Source organism: Orbicella franksi, chromosome 14 (genome assembly GCF_964199315.1).
Source record: "Orbicella franksi chromosome 14, jaOrbFran1.1, whole genome shotgun sequence".
Lineage (NCBI taxonomy): Eukaryota > Metazoa > Cnidaria > Anthozoa > Scleractinia > Merulinidae > Orbicella > Orbicella franksi.
In genome coordinates this window covers 21,100,283-21,126,080 of record NC_138158.1, presented here as the reverse complement: position 1 = coordinate 21,126,080, position 25,798 = coordinate 21,100,283, and the positions used below count along the sequence as shown (strand labels likewise).

The following is a 25,798-nucleotide window of genomic DNA, read 5'->3' as shown; positions in this document are numbered from 1 at the left end:
TATGGGATGTTTTGGTAAAAAATTACAGGGAGATATTGGGCGGGGGCGGAGGGGAATTAACGGGATACGAGATATTGGGGGGCGAGTGGGGAATTAATGGGACACGGGATATTTAAATTGAGAGATTCCGGGATTATCATTTTTTAAAAGAATAAAATAGGTTCATTGATCAATATGGAAGGCGCAAAAAGTGAAAAAAAAAAAGTACTTGCAAATGCGATTATTTGTATTTTTCCATCAAATATTGACAATATATCAACAATAACCTCCATTTGGCGCGGAAATATGATCGGATGTTTGTCCCCGGACATTATCTGTTCTGAGAAGCGAACAGTTAACCAAGAGCGAGGAAAACTGTGAACTTCAAGGAACAGATAATGTCCAAGGACAAGTATCCGAGCATATTTTCGCACCAAACGGAGGCTATTGTGTTTATCCTTCAAATGTTTTTCGCAACACGCGGGGTTTGAAAGTTGTGGAATATAACTCGGATATTCCGTGATGCGTTTAGACCAATCGCGCGCTAGCGCAAACACTTCATGGATTATAGCTACCAATATCGGCCGTCCCAGAAACCCCTCTCCCACTCCCTCGGGGTTCTTTCCATTTGCCGCCACTTTTGTGCGACCTCGCGCTGTCGCTGGGCTCGCGCGAGTGTTTTTTTTTTTTTTTTTTTTTTACTTTTTCATTGTTTCGATCATGGCGGCTTTGAAAGTTAAGGGGCTAGAAGGGTTTTAGGGATTCGGGATATATTGGACCTTAAATTGATTGTTTTACCATCTCAACACTCAGTTTTGTCCATGTGAAATAAAAAATATACATGTGCAACCTCTGAGAAATAAAGACCTATTAAGAACCTTATCAGCCTGAATTGTGAAAAACCACCCTAAAATGTAAGAACCTGTTCAGCCTGACCTTGAAAATTCTAGGCTCTCATATGCGGATTTTTACTGTATGTGATATTAAGATCAGATAAAACAAGATATTGAGTTGAAAAAGCGTTAATTTTTGCAACTGGAATTAACGGCATCCGGGATGTTTAGACTACAAATTAACGGGATGTGGGATACTCAGAGACCTCCCCCAGCCCTCCCCCCACCCTTCCAAATTAGTAGGGTCTAACCGTATTTCAAACTTATTTCTGTCGCTCACGGTTTAACAAGTTTTACCGTTTGTAACTCTATTGAGCTGTAGCGGTGCCGTGTGAACAGAGACGGCAAATGTCTAGGAAAAAAACTTAAAAAGTTTAATCTTCAGAATTTTCAACTGCTAGCAAGGTCTTCACAAACTAATCACTGTTAAAATACACGGGAAAAGTGATTGGAAAATAAGCTTTGTCTTGAATGAAAAACTGTAAAACGTTGGAATCTTTGGTTGTTGATGTATGATAAAAGTTCCACTGCAAGATGAATCTTTAAACGAAGACGAGTTTCCTCTGTATGTCGCCTCCCACTCTACTGCATGCTATCAGGAATTGCTCTTAAGGTGGCCATTCAACTCTAAAAGATAGAAGACATAGAAAAGTTAAATTACTGAACAAGGATGTGACGAAAACACTATCAATGATACGAATAATTGATTGTCAGTGGCATATACTCGTCCACACTACGCCGGAGGAATTTGAAAACAGAGGTTTCACTCTGGAAACTCATCAGACAAATGCTTTCCGTCCACACTACGCCGGACGCATTATAAAACGCAACAATCACCGGTCATTTTGGATTTGTGTTTGAGGAAAACTCGGTCAGGGAAATCACATGATTATCGTGACATCATCGTTTTCGAAAAGCTGCGTTTTCAAAATGTTTTCCGTCCACACGAACGCGAAAAGACGGCGTTTTCAAATTCCTCCAGTTTGAAGAGCTTTTTCGAAAAGCTCCCTTTTCGTGACGGATTAGTGTGAACAGTATGCCAAGCCATAGAAATAAAGCTACGTTTTCAAATTTCTTCGGCATAGTGTGGCGTAGTGTGGACGGGAGAAAACCCTGTCCGTAACCTTTTGGGTCCTGCAGAATGTAGTCCAAGTGCAGTGCTCAATTATACTCTTAATTGCCATTATAGCTTATTATAGTGACAGGAAATGAAAGGCAAATTGCATATTGTAGGTCTACTTACCGATGGTACAACGTACAAGACCGAGTTAGATTTTATTCTCTGACGTAGTGTCTTCGCTGTCCATTTTGTGCCTTTAAAGAAATCCAATTTGCCTGAAGAGTCCGCCGCAGCGAGACGAATTCTGAAAGGAAAGTTAAATCATGTCAATCATTGTTTCGTGATTGTTGAGGTTTTTGAACGTCTTTTTCAGTTTCAGTTTTAGGCAATCGAATTGCTTAAAAAAGCGTACACAATCACCAACCAATCAGATTGAATATACTATTTTATCAACTAATCAGAAGAGAAACCCAACCAAGCCGTAACTTGGTTTACCCCGCGCTTGACGCGAGCTACACGATTTTGCCTCGAGCTCAGATTGGTTCATAGCGCTACACGTCAGACATGTTTCTTGATAGGGCAGATACATAGGGTGCTTCCCATTATGCCAAACCGACCGGTCAGAGATCAGTGGGAATACCCGAGTAAGATGGAACGACATTTTCCGATTAAACCGGGCCAACAAATAGGAATGACTCTTGCCATTTTTTATTCCTTTTCCGAATTCCCTAATTAGGGCAAAGAACCGGTTTGTCAAAAATGGAACGGCGAATTTCGGTCGGAATAATCCGAACAATCCGACCGAAGTAAGTGGACCACCTCCAGAGGTGATCCCGAATATTCCGGTCGGAAGAAACCGAAACGGACCTTTCTATTTAAATTCCGACCAAAATTTCTGGAATCTTTGGCATAATAAAACGTTCATTAGTAAACGGTTGTTTGTTAGTTCGCCGTAATGTTATACCAGTCATGTTGTGCGACAGAAACGCAAATTAAAAATAAAAATTGTTACCTTTTCTTTCCAAGAGAGCTTAGAACCGTCCGCACTTCTTTAAGGACGTCTGCGGCAGTCATATCATTTTCTAAATGGAGTGTCCCTCGGTTTACCGCAGAACTTGTTTTAAGTTTTAACAACTCACTCTGAGGCGGTAAACGTGTTGAGCCTGATGGAAGTAGTAGCAATTTCCTTTTGGCATTGTGGCTTTGATACGAAGACTCTTTCTCCTTCTTAACAGAAAGTAAGGAGTTTTGTGATGTGTTTAGTGAAACATCTACTGTGACGCCGTTTTCATGAGAATGAAAATTTAAGTCACCCAGCGCAATGCTTGACAACATCAGCAGAGAATTTGTCTTGGAGGTCGATACATCTGAAATCACAAATTAAAGTAAAGCTCATTCACAGGGGAAACAACCCACACAACTGACATTTTATAAATCAGTTTTCCTAAGTAACAAGCTTCAAGGGGTATTGTTACAAACCCCCGGATGGCATTATCGTCCATTGCAGGTCCCCCCCCCCCCCTCGAACCTTTAGTCAAGTCTCCCCGTTTAGACCCCAACGTGAGAGAGCTCTAGACACAAGAGAATAACAAAGATAGAGCGATTAAATCCACGTGGTATCCACTGCACCGTGCTACCTGACTCCTGCCACTCAGCACTGTCCGAAAAAAAACATATAGTTTTCCTCCCTTATGTCAGAATAAACCAGTTTGGAAGGGCGTTGATTAATGGTCAGCGTTTTCCCAAAATCGGCAAACCAACCGAATGAGATGGCACTTGGGGATGGACCATTTGACTTTTGAGGGGTGGGAGGGTGTGGGAGATTTGGCAGTTGTAGAGCATGATTTTTTTTAACCCTTTCATGCACGAGAAGTTTTTTTTTTTTCTGTGGATGGGTGTGTACGCATGATATCATTTTCTCAGTGTAACAGGCCTCTTTCGGCTCATTGAACGTGCATGAAATTTTTTCAGCAGTGGTCGTGTGCATTAATCGTTTTTGGAACAAGTATGCTTGCAGGATATTCTTTTTCAAAATCGCCCCCACCACAACCCCTCAAAAGTCAAATGGTCCACCCTTTAAGTACCATTTACAATTTGACTCCCTCTTATTGTATTCAATTGCCGACAAACTGTGGAATTCAGTAGATGGTACGGAATTTTCAGCTACTCTTTTCCACACTACCTCTAAAGGCAATTTACAATTATTTCTCAACAGATTTTTCTAGCAAATTAATGTTCCACTTGACTTTTAACCGAAATTTCCCGATTTTTTGACTGAATGGTAAGTATCCATAGACTCTCTAACCAGCAAAAACAAGTTGAATATTTTTCTCACCAGAACAGTCTGTTCCAATAGCACGTGTATTTCCACTGGCTGTTTTCTTGGTGGATTTCAGCTTCCCTTTACCTGGTTTCTTTGGTTTGGTTTTTACTTCTTTTTTCTTGAGAGCTGGCAGCAAAAAATATATATAATGAGCTCTGGCTATTTATGTCCACTACTAATTGCAGCTAAGGGGTAGACCATTTGATTTCTGAGGCGGGGGGAGGGTATTTTGACAATAAATATCCTGCAAGCAAACTTGTACCCAAAAAAATCATGCACATGATCACTGCCTAAAAAGAGTTTCACTAATGCTCCTTAAGCTGAAAATATCAAGTTACACGGAGAAAAAAAATGTCATGTATACACATGTCCCTATTGCATGAAAGGGTTAAATGAAATTGTGCCTGTACCAAATCACCCAGGCAGGGGTTATCAGCTGAAGCCGAAGGCTGAGGCTGATAACCCTTACCAAAATGTCATGTTTTTACTTCTTCACTGACGGCAAGCAACACAAAGTGTGCGAACTTGGCGTGATTACCCTTAGAAATCATGCACTGCAGTCATACATGACATGATTACCCGTGACCTTGAGTGCCCTTGACATGATTATTGTATAATCTGCAGCTAGATGATGTCACAGGTGCTGATTTCGAAAATTCACTGTATGCTTTCAGCCAATCAGAAAAGAGATAGTGAGTTCAATGTATAATAAAAACAGTAAACGTTCTCTTGGAACCACAAGTATTTGTAAATGTTTTCCCTAGAAGTATATAATATCTTACCTCTCCTAGTTACAATATCACACAGAAATGCGAGAATACATCAGACCATCACATCATGACACATGACCTTGATGTACATGAACCATCAAATTCTCATAATCAATTGTGAAAGAAATGTTAGCTTATTAGTTTGGAGAATTACCATGTTGATCGAGCAAAGAACTAAAGGCTTCACTGAGTGTCTCACCTGGTTTTTTAACAGGTTTTAGTTGTTTTTTCTCTTCAACTTTGACTAGTTTTGCTGCTGCCATCGCCTCTCTCTCTTTTTCTTCAGCAGTAAGCCTGCAATTGAGAGGAAAAAGTTCAAGATCTTATCTAAAATAATAAATTATACAGACTTGATCAGCAGTTTTACATGAAGTTACATGTAACTGCAATCATGCCAGTCAGACTATTTATTCATGTTGGCTGCTGATAAGTTGGTTTTGATATATCTTGAGTAATTTTGCAGTTTGAAAGCATTCAGTTGCAAGCTATTCCTGAAAACATCACACAGACAAATTTACAATATTGTTGCCCCCCCCCCCCCTCCCCAGTAAAGTTTGAACGTTGGATAAAAAACCTTTAAACAAAAAAATGCTTTCCATGTCAGTACTTTTGTGGTTAGACCAACTGATAAGTATCTGTGAGGTCATGGGTTCAGATTTTGTCAAGGACTCACTAGTCAGACTTTTTCTTTGTCTCATGCTTACAACATTCTGAAAATTTCATCTTTTATGAGTTATAATATTGCTGTTAAATTTCAGGATCACTACCACATGGATAGTGCACTCATTTCCAGATCAAGTGATCCAGGTTCAAGCCCTGGCTGGGGACATTGTGTCGTATCTCTCTCCACCAAGGTGTATAAATGGGTGCCAGCAACCTTAATGCCGGAAGGAAACCCTGCAATGAACTAACATCCCATCCAGGGGGGAGTAGAAATACTCCTAGTCACTGAGCCACTTGGCTTGTATGTAGACTTTACCTTACCTACGTACAAATCAAAATGCAAATAGAAGTTTCAACTTGCCCAGATACCATTTTTAAGCCTTTGCCCTTGAAACACTGGTTGTAACAACACATATTTGTTTCCAGTAATCTCTAAAGACAGATTTTAATTCATCTGACCACTACAGTAGTTTGTCACCTGTTAGACATATTTGCAAGATAGGAAGTCAGTCCTTGCTGTAAAGTTGATTGTGATGCATGTTCTTTGTTCTTTTCTTCATCCTTGATTGAGTTTATCAAAGCTTTTCCTACTTTGGTTTTGAAAAGGTCCTCTACAAATCCACCAGATTCTTGCTTGGCAGCTATGTACAGCATCAATCTCAAAATGCTAGTCAGTTCAAGACTTGATTCCGGAGGAGGCAACAAGACTGTATCTGTTGAAAAAGCAAAGGTTGACTGGTAAAAAAAAAAAGTTATGCTCACTTATAAGCTAATTAAGTGAACCCTGTCGCAGGTTCAAGAGAGGTGACACATTTGATTGTGTTATCACAGGCACAGCAGAGTGGATGGATGGACAACTTAAAATATAAAAACAAAAAGTTTTTCTTTTCAAGGGTGCTTTGAGTTTCATTCAAAACAAAAGTGATGTAGCCCGGCAAATATTTCCTAGTTCCATGCCCTTGTGGGGGCAAGAAGTGATCACTCAGCCAAAAATGGCCTCATTAATTCATTAAAGAGATCAAAATTTTGCCCCCCACAAGGGACTTGCGCTAGCATTAGCAAAATGGTGTATTTAACCTAACATCATAGGTAATCTAATAATAGTTGGATGGTTATTCCACCATGCAGCACCACAGACTACAGAATTCTTGTCCAGCATAACTGGTCAGAGGGGTGCAATTTAGGTTGAGGAATGGTCAACTTCAGGAAAAAGCTTAGTTGTTAATAAGCAAAGGCATAAACAGGTCACACGTCTGCCAGCTTGATTCAGCAAGCTTGACTCATTCAATCAAATCATACATGGTCATACATGTACTGAGTGGGTCAGGTCTCCCAAGACAGGAAACAAAGTGAACAAATTAAGAGAGATGACTGCTTCTTAATGGCTAATCCTTACCTGGACTTGTTTTTGCTTGACTGTTAAGAGGTGGATCTTTCTTACTTTCCGCACTAGACAATGCCTTGACAAATCTTCCTCCATAATTTTTACTACAAACAAGCTTCCGAAACCCAGTTGAGATCTCTTCTTTGTATATAAATTTTGTGCTTCCTAGAACTTTGCCATCAGTTGTTTCCAGTTGTGCAACAACAACACCTGGCTTGTCACTTCCTGAGCAGGTCAAACAAAAATAAAACATTTAGCTTCATTTTTTAATATTAGTCCACCGTCACATCATGGATGTATGTATGGATGGACAACTTGATTAATACACGGTACACCTGCAATTAATTCCTCTCCTGAAGCTGATAATTAAAAGGATTTTAGAGAAGGGGGTTTGAGATATGGACCACCAAAGGTGGTCCCCTGTAGGGGGTCCAGGGGCACCCCCCTCTATAAATAACATAACTCATATTACTTACAATGTAACATAAGTTATTACTGACAGTAATGTTGGTCAGCATTGTACATGTACAGCAGGCCAGTATTGTGTGTAGGAACTATCATGGTAACATAGTGCTCTGTAGGGGTTTTATTAACCTTTTCTGCTGGAGGGCAACTGGTTTTCACAGACAGGGAAAACTACTTGATCTGAACTTTTTTGTACGAAATATTTTCCACTAGATGGTCAAACCAGCTGGGCAAAATTGTCCAGGTCACAGCCCATTAATCCAGCCCTTAATGAAACCCTAGCTCTGCATGCATCATGCTAGTTATCACAAGTTTTAAAAATTTTATTGAACAGACATACTTGGTATGTACTCTCCTATTATTGCCTGCTCTTTCCACAATGAAGCAGGAACAACACTTCCACTACCAAATCGGACACAAAAAAGTGAACTCTGGATATCGATGTCTGCAGGTAATGGCTTGTTGAGAAGCAGCACAAATTTATCACCACCCTGGAAAGAAATAAAGAGGTAAATTATATGATCAATAAATTAAGCCTATGGAATCAAGAACCCCTACTAGCATGAGTCTCAAATGGTCGAAGTGAACCACCTCTGAATATTGCGATTGGAATGAACCGAAACTGACCTTTCCATTTGACTTCCCACTAAAATTTCCAAAATCTCTGGCATAATGCAAAGCACCCCGTCAAACTGTAGCCAAGATTTTCTGGTTCCAATTTGTGACTTTATCTAGAGTGTTGTGTGATTGGGCACTGCTGACTGAAAATGTACAAACTCCGAGGACAAGATTGTTATATTAATTTCGTACCTCACATGGAGATGATCCTGGAAATATTTCACCCACTAATTCGTCAGATTCTGGAAAAGAAGAAAAGTTATCGTAGGTATATGAAAAGTATGCTGTGTGATCTGTATAGGAGCATTTCTTTGGTGAATGGACAAAACAAATATTGTCATTTTGGTCTGCCGAGTGAACCTTCTCAAAAATAATTCTCATGTGAATATAAATGTCAGGACACACAAGCCGACAAGTTGTCACCTCAGGACTCTGTAACAAAGTGTTCTATGTGCATTGTTTCCAGAATAAGGTGCTGTGTCATGAAGTAGGGATGAGTCGCAGTGACAATTCACTTCATGTGACATGGAAAACTTTGGTGAAAATCTGTTTTCCTATCATAGAATTTTCCCCCAGCAACAATTATTACTAATTCAAGGTTTGAATTTCAGCAAACTGTTGTGGGGAAAAAAATTCTGTAGCGGGGACGATTCTTTTCACAAAATTTTCCATGACATGTGCCTGCGTGGTGTAGCAACAACTTGTGGCCTTTTGTATTGATCCTGACCCTAAAATTAACACCTCTAAATGAAACTTTGTTGCCGGAAGTCCTGTTTGATGGATGCTTCCACATTGCAATCACCATTTCTACCACTCTCAGAAAAAAAGGCACATTGTTCTGCTGTAGAATATTAATTTTTCATTTAAACCTCACTCACACTGGAAAAAAACAGGATGATTTTGCACCATCATGAATATACTATAATCATAATATAATAATATTATAATAAAATCTTAGTTGTTGTCAATGTGTACTATGGTTGTTGTAATTTGTATTCACCTGTTTTGATTGGAAATGAATTTGCTAAATGCAGTTCTTCCTCAGATTGGAGGCCCCTCAAATAGTCATCCAGGAGAGAATTGAAATCTATAACCTAAAGACAGAAAAATAATGTGACATTATGCATATTTTTAACGGTTGTTCCACGCTTCGCATGTTTCTCCGGATTGCTTTCCTGAACAATAATGTGAAAAAAAAAAAATTTTTAATATCTGTGAGTTAGTAACGCGATCGCGGTGTTTTGGCGGAAAACTCCGGATAACTGAAGAAACTCAACTTTGTTCCGCCCTGTAAGAAGCTTTATGACCGTACGTCACGAGCTGAATCATTCCATACGAAAGCGAGTCGAGTGACAAACATGTTGTGTATAAATACGCTTTGATTATTATAAATTCGCACACCAAAACCACCTCTTTTAACCAGAGAATATAACTAAGATCCGGAAAAAGGAAGAGAGACAGATTATATGGTGTAAAGAGTACACAAATCCAGCGCTAACTCTATAGAAACGCGACACAAATAAGCTACCTCGAGCATCTTTCTTCCTTTCCACGGCACTTGGCTATTCGATTCCTCGTGTTTTCGTTTACGCGACAAGATTTGCTCATTTGCTGGTTTAGACGTCCTGTCTTCATAATCAAAGATGGTTGGAATCGCATCGTGCTTCAGCGTTGCCTTCTTCGGCCTTGGCAAGCCAAGTGAGTCAAATAGTTTGTAGTTGTGAAGGAAGCAATGAGGTTCAAAATGGGCCGAACACAACCTCGAGTACTTGTTCGGCTCCCAGTTCAACCGACGGACTTTCTCTTTCCAGATCTGACGGTATTTTTCATTAGTAGGAAACTGGAAGAAGCTAAGGGACTTCATCTTTTTGCCATCGTTGTTGCAATTGAACGCAGTACAGTAAACCATGTTTGATTCAGGAAGAAAATTCCTCGCTGCTCCAACAAGTGACTATCGCCGACCACACGAGATGGCACCTGTGACGTCATGCTTGCCTTGTTTTTGTTGAAATGTAAAAGATCCGTTGATTGGCCACTGGTAACCAATCAAAACATTCGATATACTTCGCAAGAAAATTTTGCGCGGCACATTTGAGATGAAAGTGATGCTGTTTAGTTGTTATGTCTTCAACATGAAACGTAAAAATCACACAAAATTGCCGGTGATCTGAAGCCGAGATGAACTATCTTCTATAAAGGTAATGTTATGCTTCTGCGAAGACTGTGATTCAAACTTTGCGCGTAGCTAAACTTCGAAGCTTACATCTACAATAACATCGCTAGATGATGATGGTTTCAAGTTCATTAGTTTAGAGATACGTGCTCACTGTTGATTTCAACGAGTTTCGTGACAAGATTCTTTGATCGGATCTCCTAGTTAATTCGGTTTTTGAACCTGTTTTAAAAGGAAAGCAGTGTTAGTTCTGCGACCTTTGAAATTTGAACATGCTTTACAATGTCGCAAAATAATTTAAATTCATAATTTGAATAATCTTGTTACAGGGATGAAGTGCATGAACAGGCACATGACAGGGCAACCATCTTCATTTTTTCCTTCCAAACATGATAATGTCGCTGAAGAACAGGGATATTTGAGGTACATGTATCTGATTGCACAGTGAGGGTGCGTTCCTTTGGCGTGATTGGGATCAGGATCAAAGATGCAAGATCACTTGGATAGTGATGCATCAAAGAAACCAATCAATTCACTCTGGACAAGGATTCATTAGTTAAATTGATCAGGATCAAAAACCCAAGATCACTTGGGTAGCGATGCATCAAAGGAACCAGTCAATTCACTCTGGATAAGGATTCATTAGTTAAATTGATCAGGATCAAAGACCCAAGATCGCTTGGGTAGTGATGCATCAAAGGAACCAGTCAATTCACTCTTGACAAGGGTTCATTAGATAAGTTGATGCACTGTGACACAAGTGATATTGGATCAGTCATTTTGATCTGGATCATGCCAAAGGAATGCATCCTATTTGTACAGGGTAAATTAGATGCAGGAAATTTTGAGCATACATTGCACCTTTAAATCCTCTCTTGGTAGTATTAATTCACAATCATTAGGCTAAATGAGCAAGTTATTTCAAAACTGTGGCTTATTTTGATAGCAAAAAGCTTGTCATTTCATACCAGGAACCAGCTATTTGATGCATAGATGCCTCTCAACAGACAAATAACTGTCAAGTGTGCATTATGCATTTGCCTACAAAACAAACTATGCTCTCCATAGAAGAGTAATGATTCTGATGGGAAGTATTAATCAACCTTTTAGCAAACAATTGCCAATGGTTGAAGTTAGACAACATTACCAAGTTACAAGTAGTAATGAAATCCTTTCAAAGATTACATATAATCACATTGCTCAATTAATTCTAAGTTGAATTGTGGTGTAATATTGATCATCAACCCAATTTTAAAATGGTATTTAAAATGCATTTTGGAAGGCAGGTCTCAGAAGCGGAAATTTTAATCATTTTTGTTCTCGTACTTGCATTTTTCAGAATGCAAAGAAATGGTGTTACGCTTGAACCTCTGAATTTCCCTGCAACTCAATCAATATTGTGGTGAGTATAAAACATCTATTAACCTTTGGCATTGCCATATAATAATATTACTGTTTACAGCGTACTGTTTATCTTACAGGAACAGAACAGCTCAAGGAGACACTGAAACACTCCATTTGACAACAAAACGGTCAGTTCTTACCTTAAGCGTTCTTTATCACTGCTACTGGTTGGATTTTTTTTAGATCCATTTCTGAGAGGCTGTGAAGTCTGTCAGTTATATTGTAGCACACAAGACTCCTGATCAAAAAATCTGGTCTTGACCCTGGCTGGGCCTGTGATCTCAAAGTGATCTCACCAAGATCACTTTCAAAATGTCAGTGAGATTATCTTCATCTTACCTGGAATGGTGAATTCTGTTTTGTCTTTGTTTTTGTTTTTTTTCTTTACTCTGAATACATGTATTCCAGTTCTGCCGTGTACATTAATTACACATGTACCTGCATGTAAATTATCATTTAGGCTGCAGCAACTAGAGATAAGTTTAGTACTGATGAGCTAATTCCTAGCTGTATTGACTAACCACCCCCTCCCCTCCCTCCCCCACTTATTTCAGGAATGTGAGGTTGTATATCAATGAGAAGACTTTGCGCTTGGCTCGCAGACATGCCAATCAAAGCAAGTCTTCATTTGAGTGTTTCTTTGTTGGGAGCATCTCCGTAGACTCGCGTGAGTATAAAATAAAATTTTTCCACTGGACTTATGATTTTCTTTAGACAGAGAAGTTCTGTGTGCGTAGGACAGTCAGTTAGACAATAATGATGTTTTGCAACTTCATAAAAATTTTCAGGAGAGGACAGTATTGATGTTACAGTTGACAGATTTGATCCTGGCAGGGAGGTGCTGGTCAATAATGGTATGGTATTCACATACAAACCACTAAACAAGGCTTGCTTATTTTTAGTTGCTATCACTTTGACTCCCAGGTTTACATGTAAATATTAATGACTAGTATGGTAACTTATTGGCATAAAGTTATTTTTATCATAGTTGCATCAGAATTTATATCTATCCACAAAAAAAAAATGTTAGCAGTACATTTAGCATTTTAATTCACAACATTTACTTGTACTGGCACTTGTCTGAACTTTTCTTAAAAGGCAAGCTTAGTAATTATGAGGAGGTACATTTACATGTATGATAAAATCCTTATAGGCTGAGTAAGGTTGGAGTGGAAAAAAATAAATGTGGCTTTCATTTTGTCAATTTTTCATGGACAAAGGCCCTTCACAGGCTAATCAAATAAGCTGCTCTCGTTCTGTATTCACAGCTGTACATGTATTTCACTGTCCACCCTACTTTAGACAATTGATATTAAGCAAATGCTGGTTAACCCAATATCAGTCTGTTTATGGTTGCAGACACAGCAAAAGTCAAAAGGAAGGTACCCACAACTGTAGTACCTGGTGACTACATTGTACCGATAACAGTAAGTTATAACATAATATTATTTATTGACCACCGTCAATGATCTTCCTCCATTCTGATGTAGCTGGTGTTTCTCATGACTCATCCTTTTTCATAATTACGTAGTACATGTAGTTCTGAGGCCTTATGAGCCACTCTAGATCAAGATGTTAGGTAACATCGAACTTTGTCAAGTCGAATTTTCCAGCGGATGTCATTGTTGTCGTTGTTGTTTTTGTAGCTGATTCAAGGTCTGAGTGGAGCTGACAGTTCTGTGACATACACATTGGAGGAATTTCAAAAGGCCTTTCAGGTAATTAGTACCTCTGTTGTGTTTAGTGAGAAATCCCTGTAAGTTTTACACCATCTTAAAAGTTCAGATTTCTGGTTTGGAAGGGATTTTGCCTTTGAAATGTTTCGGATCCAGGCACAGGTAAAATATCCATCCCATAAATGTGTTGAAACATTTCAGGTACATGCATACAAGTTAACTGTATATCCACGAACAATGTCTTTAGGGAGGGAGAAGAGGGGACTTTGGTAATTTTATTAGTAAGAAATAATTTTTGCAATTTAGATAAATGTTGTAAGTTTGACAAGTGCTGTTGACACTGTTTTGCAGGTTCTGTTTGGTAGGATCAGCAGTCAGGAAACTATGAATCTATCACACATTGTGAACTTAAAGGTCTGCTGTCATTCACACAGTGATAATGACGATGAAATAATAATCAATGTCAACTGTAAGTATGGTCCCTGAACAAGAACAAAAACTGAAATGCAATTTTCCAAGCAGACAAATACTGTCTGATCAGTACACATATATGCCTTTATGACTGAGATGTGTTGTCAAACTTTCCTTTCCTTGCTTACATGTATGTTAGGTGGTACCATCACCATGGCAACAAGAATACATGTCACCCCTGTAGCAGCAGTGCCTATCATTCCAACAGCACTCGCCAGGAATTTATCAGGTCCCCTGAGACTTAGTGAGGTTCAGGGTGTTCCAAAATGTGGGTATGTGACTGTTAAATAACTACTTTTGCCACTGCAAGTATTGGTATATAGACACTAGAAAAATTTGGCTCTGTGTCAACAAATGAAGGCAATACTAGTATTAGCTTGACATAAAGCCAAATTAGTATGTTTCTTCAGGGTTTTCTCTGCTCCTACAATGTATCAGTACTTTAGATGCATGAATTCTTGTTACCCTTATAAATTTATGGTTATATTTTCAGGTATTTGACTATGGACCACACAAGGAAATTGCTGTTGTTGCTGGAATCTGATCCAAAGGCTATTTCATTACCTCTCCTGGGAATGTATGTTTGCAAAATACCTCTAAAAAATATCCAGTTTTTGTTGTGAGAATAATTTTTCTGTCACACAACACTTTTAACAAAGCTTCCTGTTGTGGTTTACATACATGACTGTCATAATACATTATAGTTTCTCGCTTTTTTAAAAAAGAATTGCACAACTGCTATGACCTTACCCGTAAACATAAATAATTTATTTTGATTGTTTCGATTTATAGCTGGGTTAGTGGAATTTACAACATTCACCATCCATTTGTGTGGGCTTGCTGTCTACGTTTTGTCCATTCAACTGTTATTCAGCAGCGGTAAGTGAATATGGATGTAACACATTTCAGACTGAGAGACTACGTTGTTAAATCCTACATTACTTGCAAAATGTTTGGGACAATTTTAATTTTGGACAAAAAAGTGTCTGTAGATAAAACCGTCTGAAATTTTTAAGCGTCCAAATTTTAACCGTCCGAAATATTTACAGTACATTATGAAACTTTTATAAGTAACTCTAAAGCTCTTACATGAGATGAAATACTGCTTGAGATAAGTAGCGGCTTGATATAACTTGTGTTATTTTCTCGCCAGTGTATCTGTAAAATCTTGAGGGTGCAGGTAAACTATCATTTTCAAGGAAATGATGCTGTTTTAGTCTACTTTTTGTTTTGCAGGTGTAAACTTGCTTGTTAATTAGCAAAATTTCAGCAGTGTTGGAAATGAGATGAATAGTGTCAGGAAAATCAAATGTCCAAAATTTTAAGTTCCCTCTTAAGTTCCCTTTATAATTTTCAATTTAATTACCATCACTGTGAAAAATACGTTGATTTATAGTGAAAAAAAAAAGAAAACAACAAAAACTAATGTGGTGGAAGGGTCAATCTCATAAAATCATACAGTCATAGTTCCGGTCAGAGGTATTAAAGTGATATATCATGATTTATCATAGAAACACCGGTGAAATACCACGATTTTTCCTTTTACTAATAAATCATATCTTCGTCGCACACAGTGAAGATACTATTTTTATCTTTCACACTGTGAAGATATCGTTCCTTTAACTACACTTAAATTTGTTGATGTATGATCGAAACATCTCTGGATCTTCTTTGGTCATCTTTGGCAATCTTCAGAAATCTTCAGTAATCTTTGGAAAATGTTTGGAACTGTTTGGAAAATGTTAGGAAGCATTCATCTGGCCCTCAGAACAATTTTGGGAAATCTTCGGAAATCTTCGGAAAGTTGTCGGAAATCTTCGGAACAACATCGTCATTAGTATGTTTATATAATAAACAGAATATTACATGCCTGCTTGTGGATACAAATTTTATCTTCTCGTGTTCAATTCAATATCTCACGAGTGAGCGGAGCGAACGAGTGAGATTTCTGAGATATCAAGTTGAACACTCAAAGATAAAATTCGTATCCACGCGCGGGCATGTAACATCCTCTATATATGCAATAATTTTTATATTAATTTTTTCTTCCCCGTAAGTTGCCTTGTCTAAATAAACCTCGAATACACGGATAAACTGAAAAGAGGGAGCCTTCGTTACAAAGTGCAGGGCTGAATTAGAATGGGGGCTTAAAAGAACTAAGGGGCTGGGCTTTATAATAAAAGCTTTTGATGTTAAACACATCGCAAGTCTTTTGATGCTTTGTTCCTCAGGGTGTTTGCACCTCCAAATTCCTTTCTGCTACTTTTGTACTCACCTGTGAGTAGTACACCAGAGTTCTGGGAATGCCGTCAAGATCAGGTAATAACCTCTGGTAATCTAAAATACCAATAAGGTGACAACTTCAGAGTCTCTGACCTTGCTCTCAATTCATTTCCATAAGACAGACACCTGGGATTTAATTTAAAATAATTCCCTACTGATGAGATGTGATGGACTAACATCCCATCGGGGGGGGGGGGGGGGGGAGTAGAAATACTCCTGGTCACTTCATGCTACTGAAACCAGAGATAAGTACTGGCCTGATGGGCCACTAGGCTTGCATGCAGACTTTACATGTACCTTCACCTACTGACGAGATAGCTCAGCAGCCATCTATTTAGGTGTCTGGTCGTAGACTATTTTCCTTGGAGGAATAATCCTTGGGGAAAATATCTCAAGGATCTTCAAAGATTGATTGTGAGGTTCTTTTAAGGATCTTCTAGCACGGATCGTTCAAAGACTTTGGTTAAATTCACCTCAAGTCTAGGAAGATCTTGAAGGATCCTTGAATGATCAGATCCCCATTATTCAAAATCTTTGTATCTTTTGGACAGTTTTTCACCAGGGATAACATTATTAGTCAGAGACTTCAGAGAGACTATAAACTGCATCCCTGCAGAGCAATGTCGTCAGCATGGGACTTTTTGGGTGAAGTTGCCAACATCTTTCTTTCTGAACTCTGAGGAGAAATTTTGGCCCAGTGAGTAAGCATACCCAGTCAAACCGTCACTTTGGTTTTAAGTGTATTTTTTTTCTTATGACAAACAGGAACAATTTAAAGGAAAAACATTTGAGTTCTACAGCTGTTATGAAAACCTGCACTTGGAAAAAGTGAGTAAAAATAATCATAATTACAATCTATGAATTTAAAGTTATTAATTTAGGCCAAACATTGTGGTAACATGTCATCAGAAGCAAAGTTTGGTTTGACCATCTAGAGGAAAAATTTTCTTATACTAGAAGTTCAGTTCAAATAGGTTTCCCTGCCTGTGAAGACCAGTTGTCCTCCTGCTGTAAATGTTAATGAATCCCTTAACACACCCTGTGTTGTCAGACACAACTTTCTTTGCACACTTACATGTATTCTACTAAGAAATCTAGCGTGACTTTGTAAATTATCAATAACATGAGCCTAAAGCAACCCAAGTAGGTTTAAGTATGTATCAAATCAATGATTGATAATCAACTGACCTGTCTTTATTGGTATTTGGTATTGTTACTTTTAGTCACTTGGTCCCAGTTCTTCTGAGCCACTGTGCTTTGAGTTGTTGCCAGCCCCTGAAGGAATGGGAAGGAGTATTTTTGAAAAGGCTGTGGATGTCTGGGAAAAGGAACATAAACAAACAAGGTGAATGAAGAAACAGTTTCATCATATTTATTATCAGGGGAGTGTCAAAAACGTGAAAGCTGATAAGGAGACCCTTGCATTATAAAAATATCCTTGTCTTAAATGAAAGTGTTTACTAGAAAAAACTAAAACAATTATCCGCACATATTGATTTAGTTTCTCATAATATTAAGCCACTTAAGTCATAAGATGATTCTAAGTCCTGATTACTGGCAATCTGTTAAAGGGACACAGTCAGCTGGTGCACAAGCGCATTAGATGCCATTTCATAGCTAATTTGCATATCACAGAGACGAGGTCCATACTGTTTTTAACCAAATTTGATAAAAATAATATCATAGGATGAGCAAAAGTACACTCAAAAACGGGTTTTTCAGTAAACGATTGAAAATCAAGCAAAACACTGCGAAGATTGAAGCAGATTTCTAGATGTACTTTGATTTCAGGTTGAGGTGAACTTTTTTCAAAGCGACAAAACTAGTGTCCAGGTCACGGCGGTCCCGCGGCTGACTGTGTCCCTTTAAGGGAACTCAGTCACAGTTTGCGGATATTGAAAAGTTTAGCCTCAATTTTTCAAATTTGTCGTTTGTAGTCTGTGTTAATCTTCTCCATCCCTAACCATCCTTGTTCCTTTATGGTTTATTATTATCTCTTTGGTGCTTTTCTATCTTATTAAACTGTTATTTTCAGATTTCCTACCATTTAAAGGTAATTTTGTATGTGGCCAAAATAAAAATACCATGACTGAGCACCTTTAAGGCTCTAGAATCCCTGTAAGTACTCAAAGATTTATTTCATATTTCAGTCCAAACATTTTTGCAGTATTCTGCAAGATCTAGTGTTTTCATTCAGGTTGAATCAAGATGGAGTCAATTCTCATCAAAGCCAACTGATGACTTTGTCAAGACAAGGACCCAACGAAGAAGAGCCAAGTCCAGTGCCCAGGCCCTCTCCATCTCCTCATCCTCAAAAGATACAGGTAAGCGAAACAGGCCTTACATTAAGTAAAGATTAACATTTCTTGGTACCAAATTCAGTAAATTCAAGTATCACAAATCCTCTTTAAAACTTCCAGGGGGATTATTTTAGCAAATGAGAGAGATCTGACTCAGCAAAGTACAATTTCCCAGGAATTTACTTTATACAATGTTCAACAAAATATTGTTAAAACCTTGTGCACCACTAGAAAAAAAAGTGAAAATAACTCATCAGAAGTTAACACCACAAATCAGAACCAGATGTTTTTTAAGGTATGGCACTTTAATCATGTTGAATTGCAATGTTTGTGATTCGACAAAAGAGAAATATTGACAGGACTTATTCATAATTAAGGTGGGAGATGCAGTGGCCTAATGGTTAGACCCCTGACTGAGCCCTGGCTAGGGTTGTGTTGTGCCCTTAAGCTGACTCTCTGACTCTCACAGTGCCCTCTTCACCCAAGTTTATGTAGAGGTACAACCGAAATTAATGCTGGGTTGTAAATGTAACCCCTGCAGTGGGCTAGCATCCCACCTGGAGTGAGTAGGAATATTCAGTTAGGTAATGGTACACTTGCACCAATATAAACTTTGTTGTTAGAGGGGTAGTAATTTTTTTTTATAAGAACAACAGATTACAGTGAAGCAGATTTAAGCAAATATACTAATTAGGTATCTGTATTCTTTCTTTAGGAGTTTGTGTTACCAGAAGTAACAGAGACTTCATTTTCACTCAGCTTTGATGAACAAGTTTCAGCAGAACACTCAGAAGAGGGGTATACAAATCAGCAGATTCTTCCACATCCAAAACAACACGCACAGCAAACAAAACCTCAGAACCAGCCGAGAAAACAGCAGCAACAAGACCAAGAAAATGATCACGCAAACTTTCAAAAAGAGAGCTCTACAGGTTTTGTAAAAGGGAAGGAATGGTTAAACCAAGTTAGGAAAGGTAGAGCTCCGCCGAATTCACCATCAAGGGAGCCTCTCAAACAAATTTTACCTCCAAATCAAACTCACACCAGGGTGAAGAGTCAAAAACAGACTCATTTACCTCAAAAATCTCACCAAGTGCAAAGAACTGTTGAAGTTCCTAATCGGAGAAGAGCTAGCCCTGGTCACACTGTGCAAGGGAGATCACAAGCGACTGTTTCAGGTCACAGTACTGCTCAATCCAAAGGAAATGGATTTCAGACATCTGTAAAAGGACCTAGTGCATTTTGTGGAAATGGCTCGGGAAATGATGAGCAAAAACAGAAAATGTCAAATCCAATGGTGAGACCTTCACCCCAAGGCTCTGAAGGTGTGGATAGTAGAGTATTTCAGAATCTGCCAAGACAACAGATGATCTCGTCAAAGCAGCACAGTGAAGAAAATAGAGGACAACAGGTTGAGCAGCAGCAGCTTGTCAGACTGATGGATGATAATAGCTTTCCTCCACAAGGAAACCAAGTAGAAAAGCCTTTCCTAGAGACCGTTTTTGAAGAGGATTCAGCAGATGGAACTTTAAACAAAACCATGAGTGAAACAGAACTGGAACTTCAAATCACTGCAACAAGTCCACTCAGGAGTATAGGTAAAACAGACCGTGTATCTCATGGCAGTACAGCTGGTGTGAGCATGGATCAGGATGGACAAATGCTACAGGGATATGTCCAAACACACAGAAGAACTGAAATCAGGGATAAAACATCTTCTTGTCCTACGGACAATGAAGAACATCATGGTAAAAAGGAGAGACTTCACAACACTGCAGGTGTTATATTGCATGGCAGTGCACAACAGCAGACTAATGAAAATGAGAGAGAACAACCAAAAACCAGGGAAGGAAGCAATGTCCTAGTGTACCCAGAAGGAACATTTCAGGGAAATAGGCAAGTTGGAGATGGTGTAATTGCAAAGCTGACTTCAGCAGAAGCACTGACACTTCCAGACCCGTACCAGCTTCTTATTAGGCAAGAGGCTCAGTTAAGAGAGCTTCAAGAACAGGTACTCACAGGAATGATTTTGATGTAAAATGTTGCTTAGAAAATGTTATGCCTTGAATGAGTAATAAATTCACCTAGACCTCATTCCTTTAATTTGCAGATCAAATTGCTGTTGCAACAACAAAATGCACCACCCCTCCCAACACCTAATGCCTTGTTGACACCTCCCAGGACTCCTCACTCTGAAAGTTCCCATGGCAACAATGGATCACCTGATCACTCTCATATTTCCATGGTAACAGCATGTACCAACACTGGTGCTAGTCTGTTACTTGGATCTCCTGTGAAACCCAGCGGCAAGAGGTCAGCTGCTACATCACCAATGAAAGAAAAAGAAATGCATCATAGAGATGGGTTCGTAGAAAGACCACATTTACACTACAGCTACTCAGTACCTAGTAACTAAACTACTGACTGACTGTCCCATAAGTGATAGTAATTGGCCCAAGTGGAGTACAATTCAGGGAGTAATTGTGCGAATAATTTCAAAATTGGACAAGTGCAAAGCCGATTTGAAATTACGAGCACGATTACTCTGAATTGTACGACACGAGGTTCAATTACTAATTAATCATATCTATAACAAATTTGGAATTACAGATGTCTTTTGAGAACTTCTTTTGAGCAAAAACGTCTGTAGTGCATTTCAAACCTGCAGGAAACATTGGAAAGGAAGCCATTAAAGTGCGCGTAATTGATGTACGAATCACGTGGGTATCCAGTCACAAAAAGTTCAAATTGGATACCTGTAATAATTATTGGACACCCACGTGATCGCACGCCAAATACGCGACAAATAGGCGCACGGAGAATCAATCATGATCGATAATTTTGTTATAGATACGATAATAATAACTATAATAATTATAATAATAATGATAATGATAACTTCATTTACGTGTCAAGTGAGATTTAGCATTGCTGCTAGTCCAAATGACTATATGTTTTACTGATTTGCAGACCTATGCATGATTGTTTGCCTGCCTGCCTGCCTCGCCTGCTTGACTGTACAGGGGTTTCATTAATGTTTTCAGCAGAAGGGCAACTGGTTTTTAAAGGCGGGCAAAACTATTTGAACTGAACTTCTTTAGAAGAAAACCTTTCCACTAGATGGTCAAACTAAGCAGGCAAAATCATCTCACAGCCGGTCAATTTGTCTGGTGCCTGGCCTTCGATGAAACCCCCGCTGTATCGTAAACCAACATCAAGTTAATCCAGGTTTAGGGCCAACTAGAACTTGAGTTTTTTTAAACTTAAAATAATTATTGCTCATCCTTTTGTTTTGTCCTTCATTTCTCTTAATCTCAAACTATAATGCTGCAACACGAATAAACAATTGCTAACTTTAATCTTGGAGTAGGGGAATCCTTGTTTACAATATTTGCCTCATTAGCATAAGCAAGTTCTGAATATTGAAAGGTCATAGTACAATTAACTCCACCAGTGAATATCAGCCTGATGTATGGAATACTTTTTGTACAACACAGGTTCAAAAACTCAAAATTTTACAAAGAAGTATGAGCTCATTAGCACTTTTCCCACCCAGAAATTTTGTAGGTTTTGAAAGACAATATCTCCTTGAATATTACACCCAAAGAGCTAAAAATTTCATCATGTATTAAGTTTCACTAGCTCTTTAGTTGCCTGGAGTCAATTCATATCTAACAGGTTTCCTTCTGTATGCAAAGTCGTATGCAAATGAGCAAAACTGTAAACAGTGGCGTCAGCATGAATCCTCCTATACCATGAATCATAATGTAAAGAGGCAACCCTGATACCTGGTCTTAACTAGCAATGCAAGCTTTAGAATTGCCATAGCACAAGATTCCATGCAACAAGAAACAAACAAATGACAAAACAAAAACAAAAACAAAAGTGAAGCACAGTTTCTTTTTCTTGTTGTTTAGAGAGAACGCTTTGCTTATTTGTATACTAGTCTTCTAATGAAAATAATGGTTATACATGTAGTGATGCCAAACAAATGGGGCATGAATTGTTGTTTTCTGGTAGTTAAATACAAAACTGAAAAACTACATTTTAGGTTGCTTTCTCTCACTTTGTCAACATTTGCATGTCAGGTCTTTGTCAACCTCAAGTGGGCTGGCCAGTGAGATGTCCACCCCAGAAGCAAGCGAAATGAACTCAAAACAGTCACAAAGGTCCAACTTAACTGTCAATCCTGATGAATTAGCCAATCAAGTGCTAGAAATTGATGATCCAAGTCAAACACTGACTTCCTCTTTACATGCTGTTGACATTCCAAGCTTTGTTGATAGTCAGTCTGGTGTGACTAGTCCTAGTCCAAATGAGAAAACCGAACGACGAAGCATGGAAACAAGTTTTACCAGTCCTGTATTAGGTATGGTGAATGATGTAATACATATGTCAAACATGAAAGACCGTGCAATTCATCAATAACTGATAAATTATTATGAGTTTGTAAAAGGCAGACGGTTGCCACTGGAAATGGAGCCAGTTGCCCATGACAGCAACTGATTTTCACATTAAATCCTGGTGACCAAACTTTTGTTGCGCCTTATATTACACAACTGAAAATTGTAGTAATAAGCTGTTGACTTCACATAAGCCCACTTCACAGAATGATGTAAAATACTGTATCCTAAAGGGAAACTGACTCTTAGTTTATACTGCACTTCAGGTTTAAAATGTTTCTTATAAATAAGGACGAAAATATCTTTAACCAAAAATTGAACTTTTCCGTAACTCAGGAGAGAGTGCAAGTATTCTTATGGAACAGAGACAAAATGGATCTGGATCACATTCAACAGACAGGGAGGATACAAGAGAAGATGAAAGCAAAGGAAGAAAATCCAATCATGTCAACATGTTACAAAGAAATGAACGTCAGTTCTATGACAACTTGCTGGTAACTATGTACTGCAAACCTTTGAATTTAGTTGTTTTTTTTTTGCCTAAAGGCCTGACTTAATGCCTTTACTTCGTCTGCCAAATGAAATTCCATTGGGAAAGTGATATATAAAATACTGGTCTGACAGAAAAATCCACTTATCTCAATTTTGCATGAAAATATGGTATCGAGATTCAGTATGCAGAGGAAGTACAGGCTATATAAACAACAGTCTCCGATTGATGGGAAAATATGCTTGGATATTTGTCTGCAAACATTGCCTGTTCCTGAGGAGTGTACAGTTTTCCAAGAGTGACACTTGAGGAGAACTGTGAACTTTAAGGAACAGATAATGTCCAAGGACAAATATCCTAGCATACTTTCATACCAAATGGAGGCTATTGTGTTTATTATCCTTGACATATTAACTTTTTTGCAACATCTGCAGATTTTAAAATTGGGGAATATCACTCAGATATCCCCAAGTTTTAGCTGGTGCGTATTCAGTCACATGACACATGCACCCTGGCCAAAATATTTGATGGACTATAAGTAAAAACATAAAGCACAAAACACTAATTATTGCTGACCTCTTGAACTGTTTCTAGGACCAAGTCAAAACTATTCTTGATCACCAAGTTCAAGAAAACCATTCTTTGCAAGAACCTTCACAGAAATCGGATCCAACCGAACCTGCCACACCCCATTATGCAACAAGAGAAGAAGTTGTTATGGCAACAATGAAAGAGTTAGAAAAGATGAAAGCTACAGCTATAGAAACTGGAGAAGAAACTGCAAAGTAAGTGCTACCATAATCTCCTTTGCATAAATTGTTTGCATCATCAGTTGTGCAACACTTCTTCCAACTAATAAGGAAAAGCATTGCATAACGACCCAAACAACAGCTGCAAAGAACAGTAGTTCTCACAACAGCAAGTCATTATCACAGCCATACACCGATACTAAAAATGTTTTTAACCTCTGACCAATAAGTGGACCATTTCCCAAAACATTTTTCAGCAGGGCTGTCAATAAGGGCCATAACCAGTTACACCTGCAATGGCCAAGTATTTTTTATGGGCCCTTGACGTTACAGGTGAACTGGACTAAAGTTGATACGTTGTTCACTCAAAGGGTAGCAAGTTTTTTATGGATGTGAAACTAAAGGTTACAGTTTACTCAAAACTTAATGACAGCCCTGTTCAGGTTCCAAGATTTTCTCTTACATGTGGTTTAACTAAAACCCACAGCAAAATGGTCCTTGTTTGTAATACTTAATCTCTTTGTCTTTGTGTTTCAGGACACCTGTCAGCACTCTCATTAGGCAATGGCCACTTCAAAGATCGGCATCTTTGAGCTTTATCCCAGATCATCCCCGCATCAATTACCTGTCACTCACCACGGACGATACTCTAGATGAAGTGTTCAATGAAGCAGATCTCAAATACCTCAACGACAATCAGCTGCAAGAACTTCAACGAATCAGCAAACCCCACAAACACCACAGCTGTGACAGAGTTGTAACATTTCACGATTCAATGTCTCATTCTGCTGTGGACTATACTTGGAACAACTTATCCATGGCAACTAAGGATTACTTAGGAAAATATTCCTTAGCACCAAAACATTCTGGAAATTCTGACGACAAGCATGGTGAACAAATTGGTGCTACGACAGCCAGGAAAAAGGAAGACTTTAGTAATGCGAGGACAGGGCTCCACACCTCTGTGAAATCTCAAGGGTGCAAAGCTCCACCCCCAACTCCCGAGCCCACCAACAAAGATGATAAGTCACAGATTTTAGACATTACAAGACTGAAGAAGCTTCCTAAGTTGATTTGATGGCCATTTTTTGAAAGTAATATTTTGTTGTAGCCAATAATAATATTATTCTTTAAGGTTGGCATGAATCAGGGGACACGTCCCTTGAAATGTTTACAGAAGTGTGTATGGAACTGGTTGCATCGACAGGTGCACAAAAAGTTAACACAAAGGAAAACCACAACTTAGAGGGGACAAGTCCTTTAGGACATCCCATTTGCATGTGCTGACCTTTAGACTTGGAAAACTTGTTGATATGTTTGTAGCTTGATTATCTAGAATAGTTTGCTAGGATATAGTTTACATAAACAGCCTGGATAATCAAAACAGAAACAGTAATATATTATTTGCCTTTCTAATAAGTCTCATCTTAAACAAATGTCAGATCCATTGTGTATCATAATGAGTCAAATTATGCTTGACATCACTACAAGAGCCATCATGTTACAGCAAATAAGAAACAAAAATATGTCTTCATAGGATCATGTTGATGCAATTTTCTTAAAAACATAACTTGTAAGGCTCCATCCACACTATGCCAGAGAAATTTGAAAATGGAGGTCTCACTCTAAAAATGCATCAGATGTTTCTAGTCCACACTACGCCAGAGAAATTTGAAAATGCATCAATCACCGGT

General features: G+C 38.5%; 2 protein-coding genes across 3 annotated transcripts in view; one reads left to right on the top strand and one right to left on the bottom strand.

The window, feature by feature from the left end:
* The window catches only part of LOC145468267 (uncharacterized), a 10,386-nt gene extending 246 nt beyond the window's left edge, over positions 1 to 10,140 (bottom strand). Inside the window, exons 1-11 of the mRNA XM_081451955.1 lie at positions 9,684 to 10,140; positions 9,156 to 9,249; positions 8,348 to 8,397; positions 7,878 to 8,028; positions 7,085 to 7,297; positions 6,167 to 6,401; positions 5,225 to 5,319; positions 4,268 to 4,381; positions 2,945 to 3,299; positions 2,116 to 2,236; positions 1 to 1,499 (exon numbers count right to left, since the gene is read on the bottom strand). The exon at positions 1 to 1,499 is cut by the window's left edge and continues 246 nt beyond it. Coding sequence (XP_081308081.1) covers positions 1,494 to 1,499; positions 2,116 to 2,236; positions 2,945 to 3,299; positions 4,268 to 4,381; positions 5,225 to 5,319; positions 6,167 to 6,401; positions 7,085 to 7,297; positions 7,878 to 8,028; positions 8,348 to 8,397; positions 9,156 to 9,249; positions 9,684 to 10,064 — 1,815 coding nt within the window. The 5' untranslated portion in view covers positions 10,065 to 10,140 and the 3' untranslated portion in view covers positions 1 to 1,493. The remainder of the gene's footprint in view (positions 1,500 to 2,115; positions 2,237 to 2,944; positions 3,300 to 4,267; positions 4,382 to 5,224; positions 5,320 to 6,166; positions 6,402 to 7,084; positions 7,298 to 7,877; positions 8,029 to 8,347; positions 8,398 to 9,155; positions 9,250 to 9,683) is intronic.
* Positions 10,141 to 10,248: 108 nt separating this feature from the next.
* LOC145468246 (uncharacterized) lies at positions 10,249 to 25,393 on the top strand. 2 transcript variants are annotated; one of them, XM_081451919.1, is made up of 22 exons: positions 10,249 to 10,353; positions 10,658 to 10,751; positions 11,668 to 11,730; positions 11,810 to 11,860; positions 12,287 to 12,399; positions 12,521 to 12,586; positions 13,092 to 13,159; positions 13,379 to 13,450; positions 13,760 to 13,877; positions 14,019 to 14,151; positions 14,373 to 14,456; positions 14,672 to 14,758; positions 16,111 to 16,198; positions 16,928 to 16,990; positions 17,386 to 17,507; positions 18,360 to 18,486; positions 19,178 to 20,473; positions 20,573 to 20,775; positions 22,551 to 22,831; positions 23,202 to 23,359; positions 23,950 to 24,140; positions 24,642 to 25,393. In XM_081451919.1, exons 2-22 carry the CDS (start codon positions 10,660 to 10,662, stop codon positions 25,180 to 25,182), a joined length of 4,017 nt encoding a protein of 1,338 aa, XP_081308045.1. In that variant the 5' UTR covers positions 10,249 to 10,353; positions 10,658 to 10,659; the 3' UTR covers positions 25,183 to 25,393. The 2 variants fall into 2 exon arrangements, with proteins under 2 accessions (XP_081308045.1, XP_081308044.1); XM_081451918.1 differs by having other exon boundaries at positions 20,573 to 20,826.
* Positions 25,394 to 25,798: the final 405 nt, after the last annotated feature.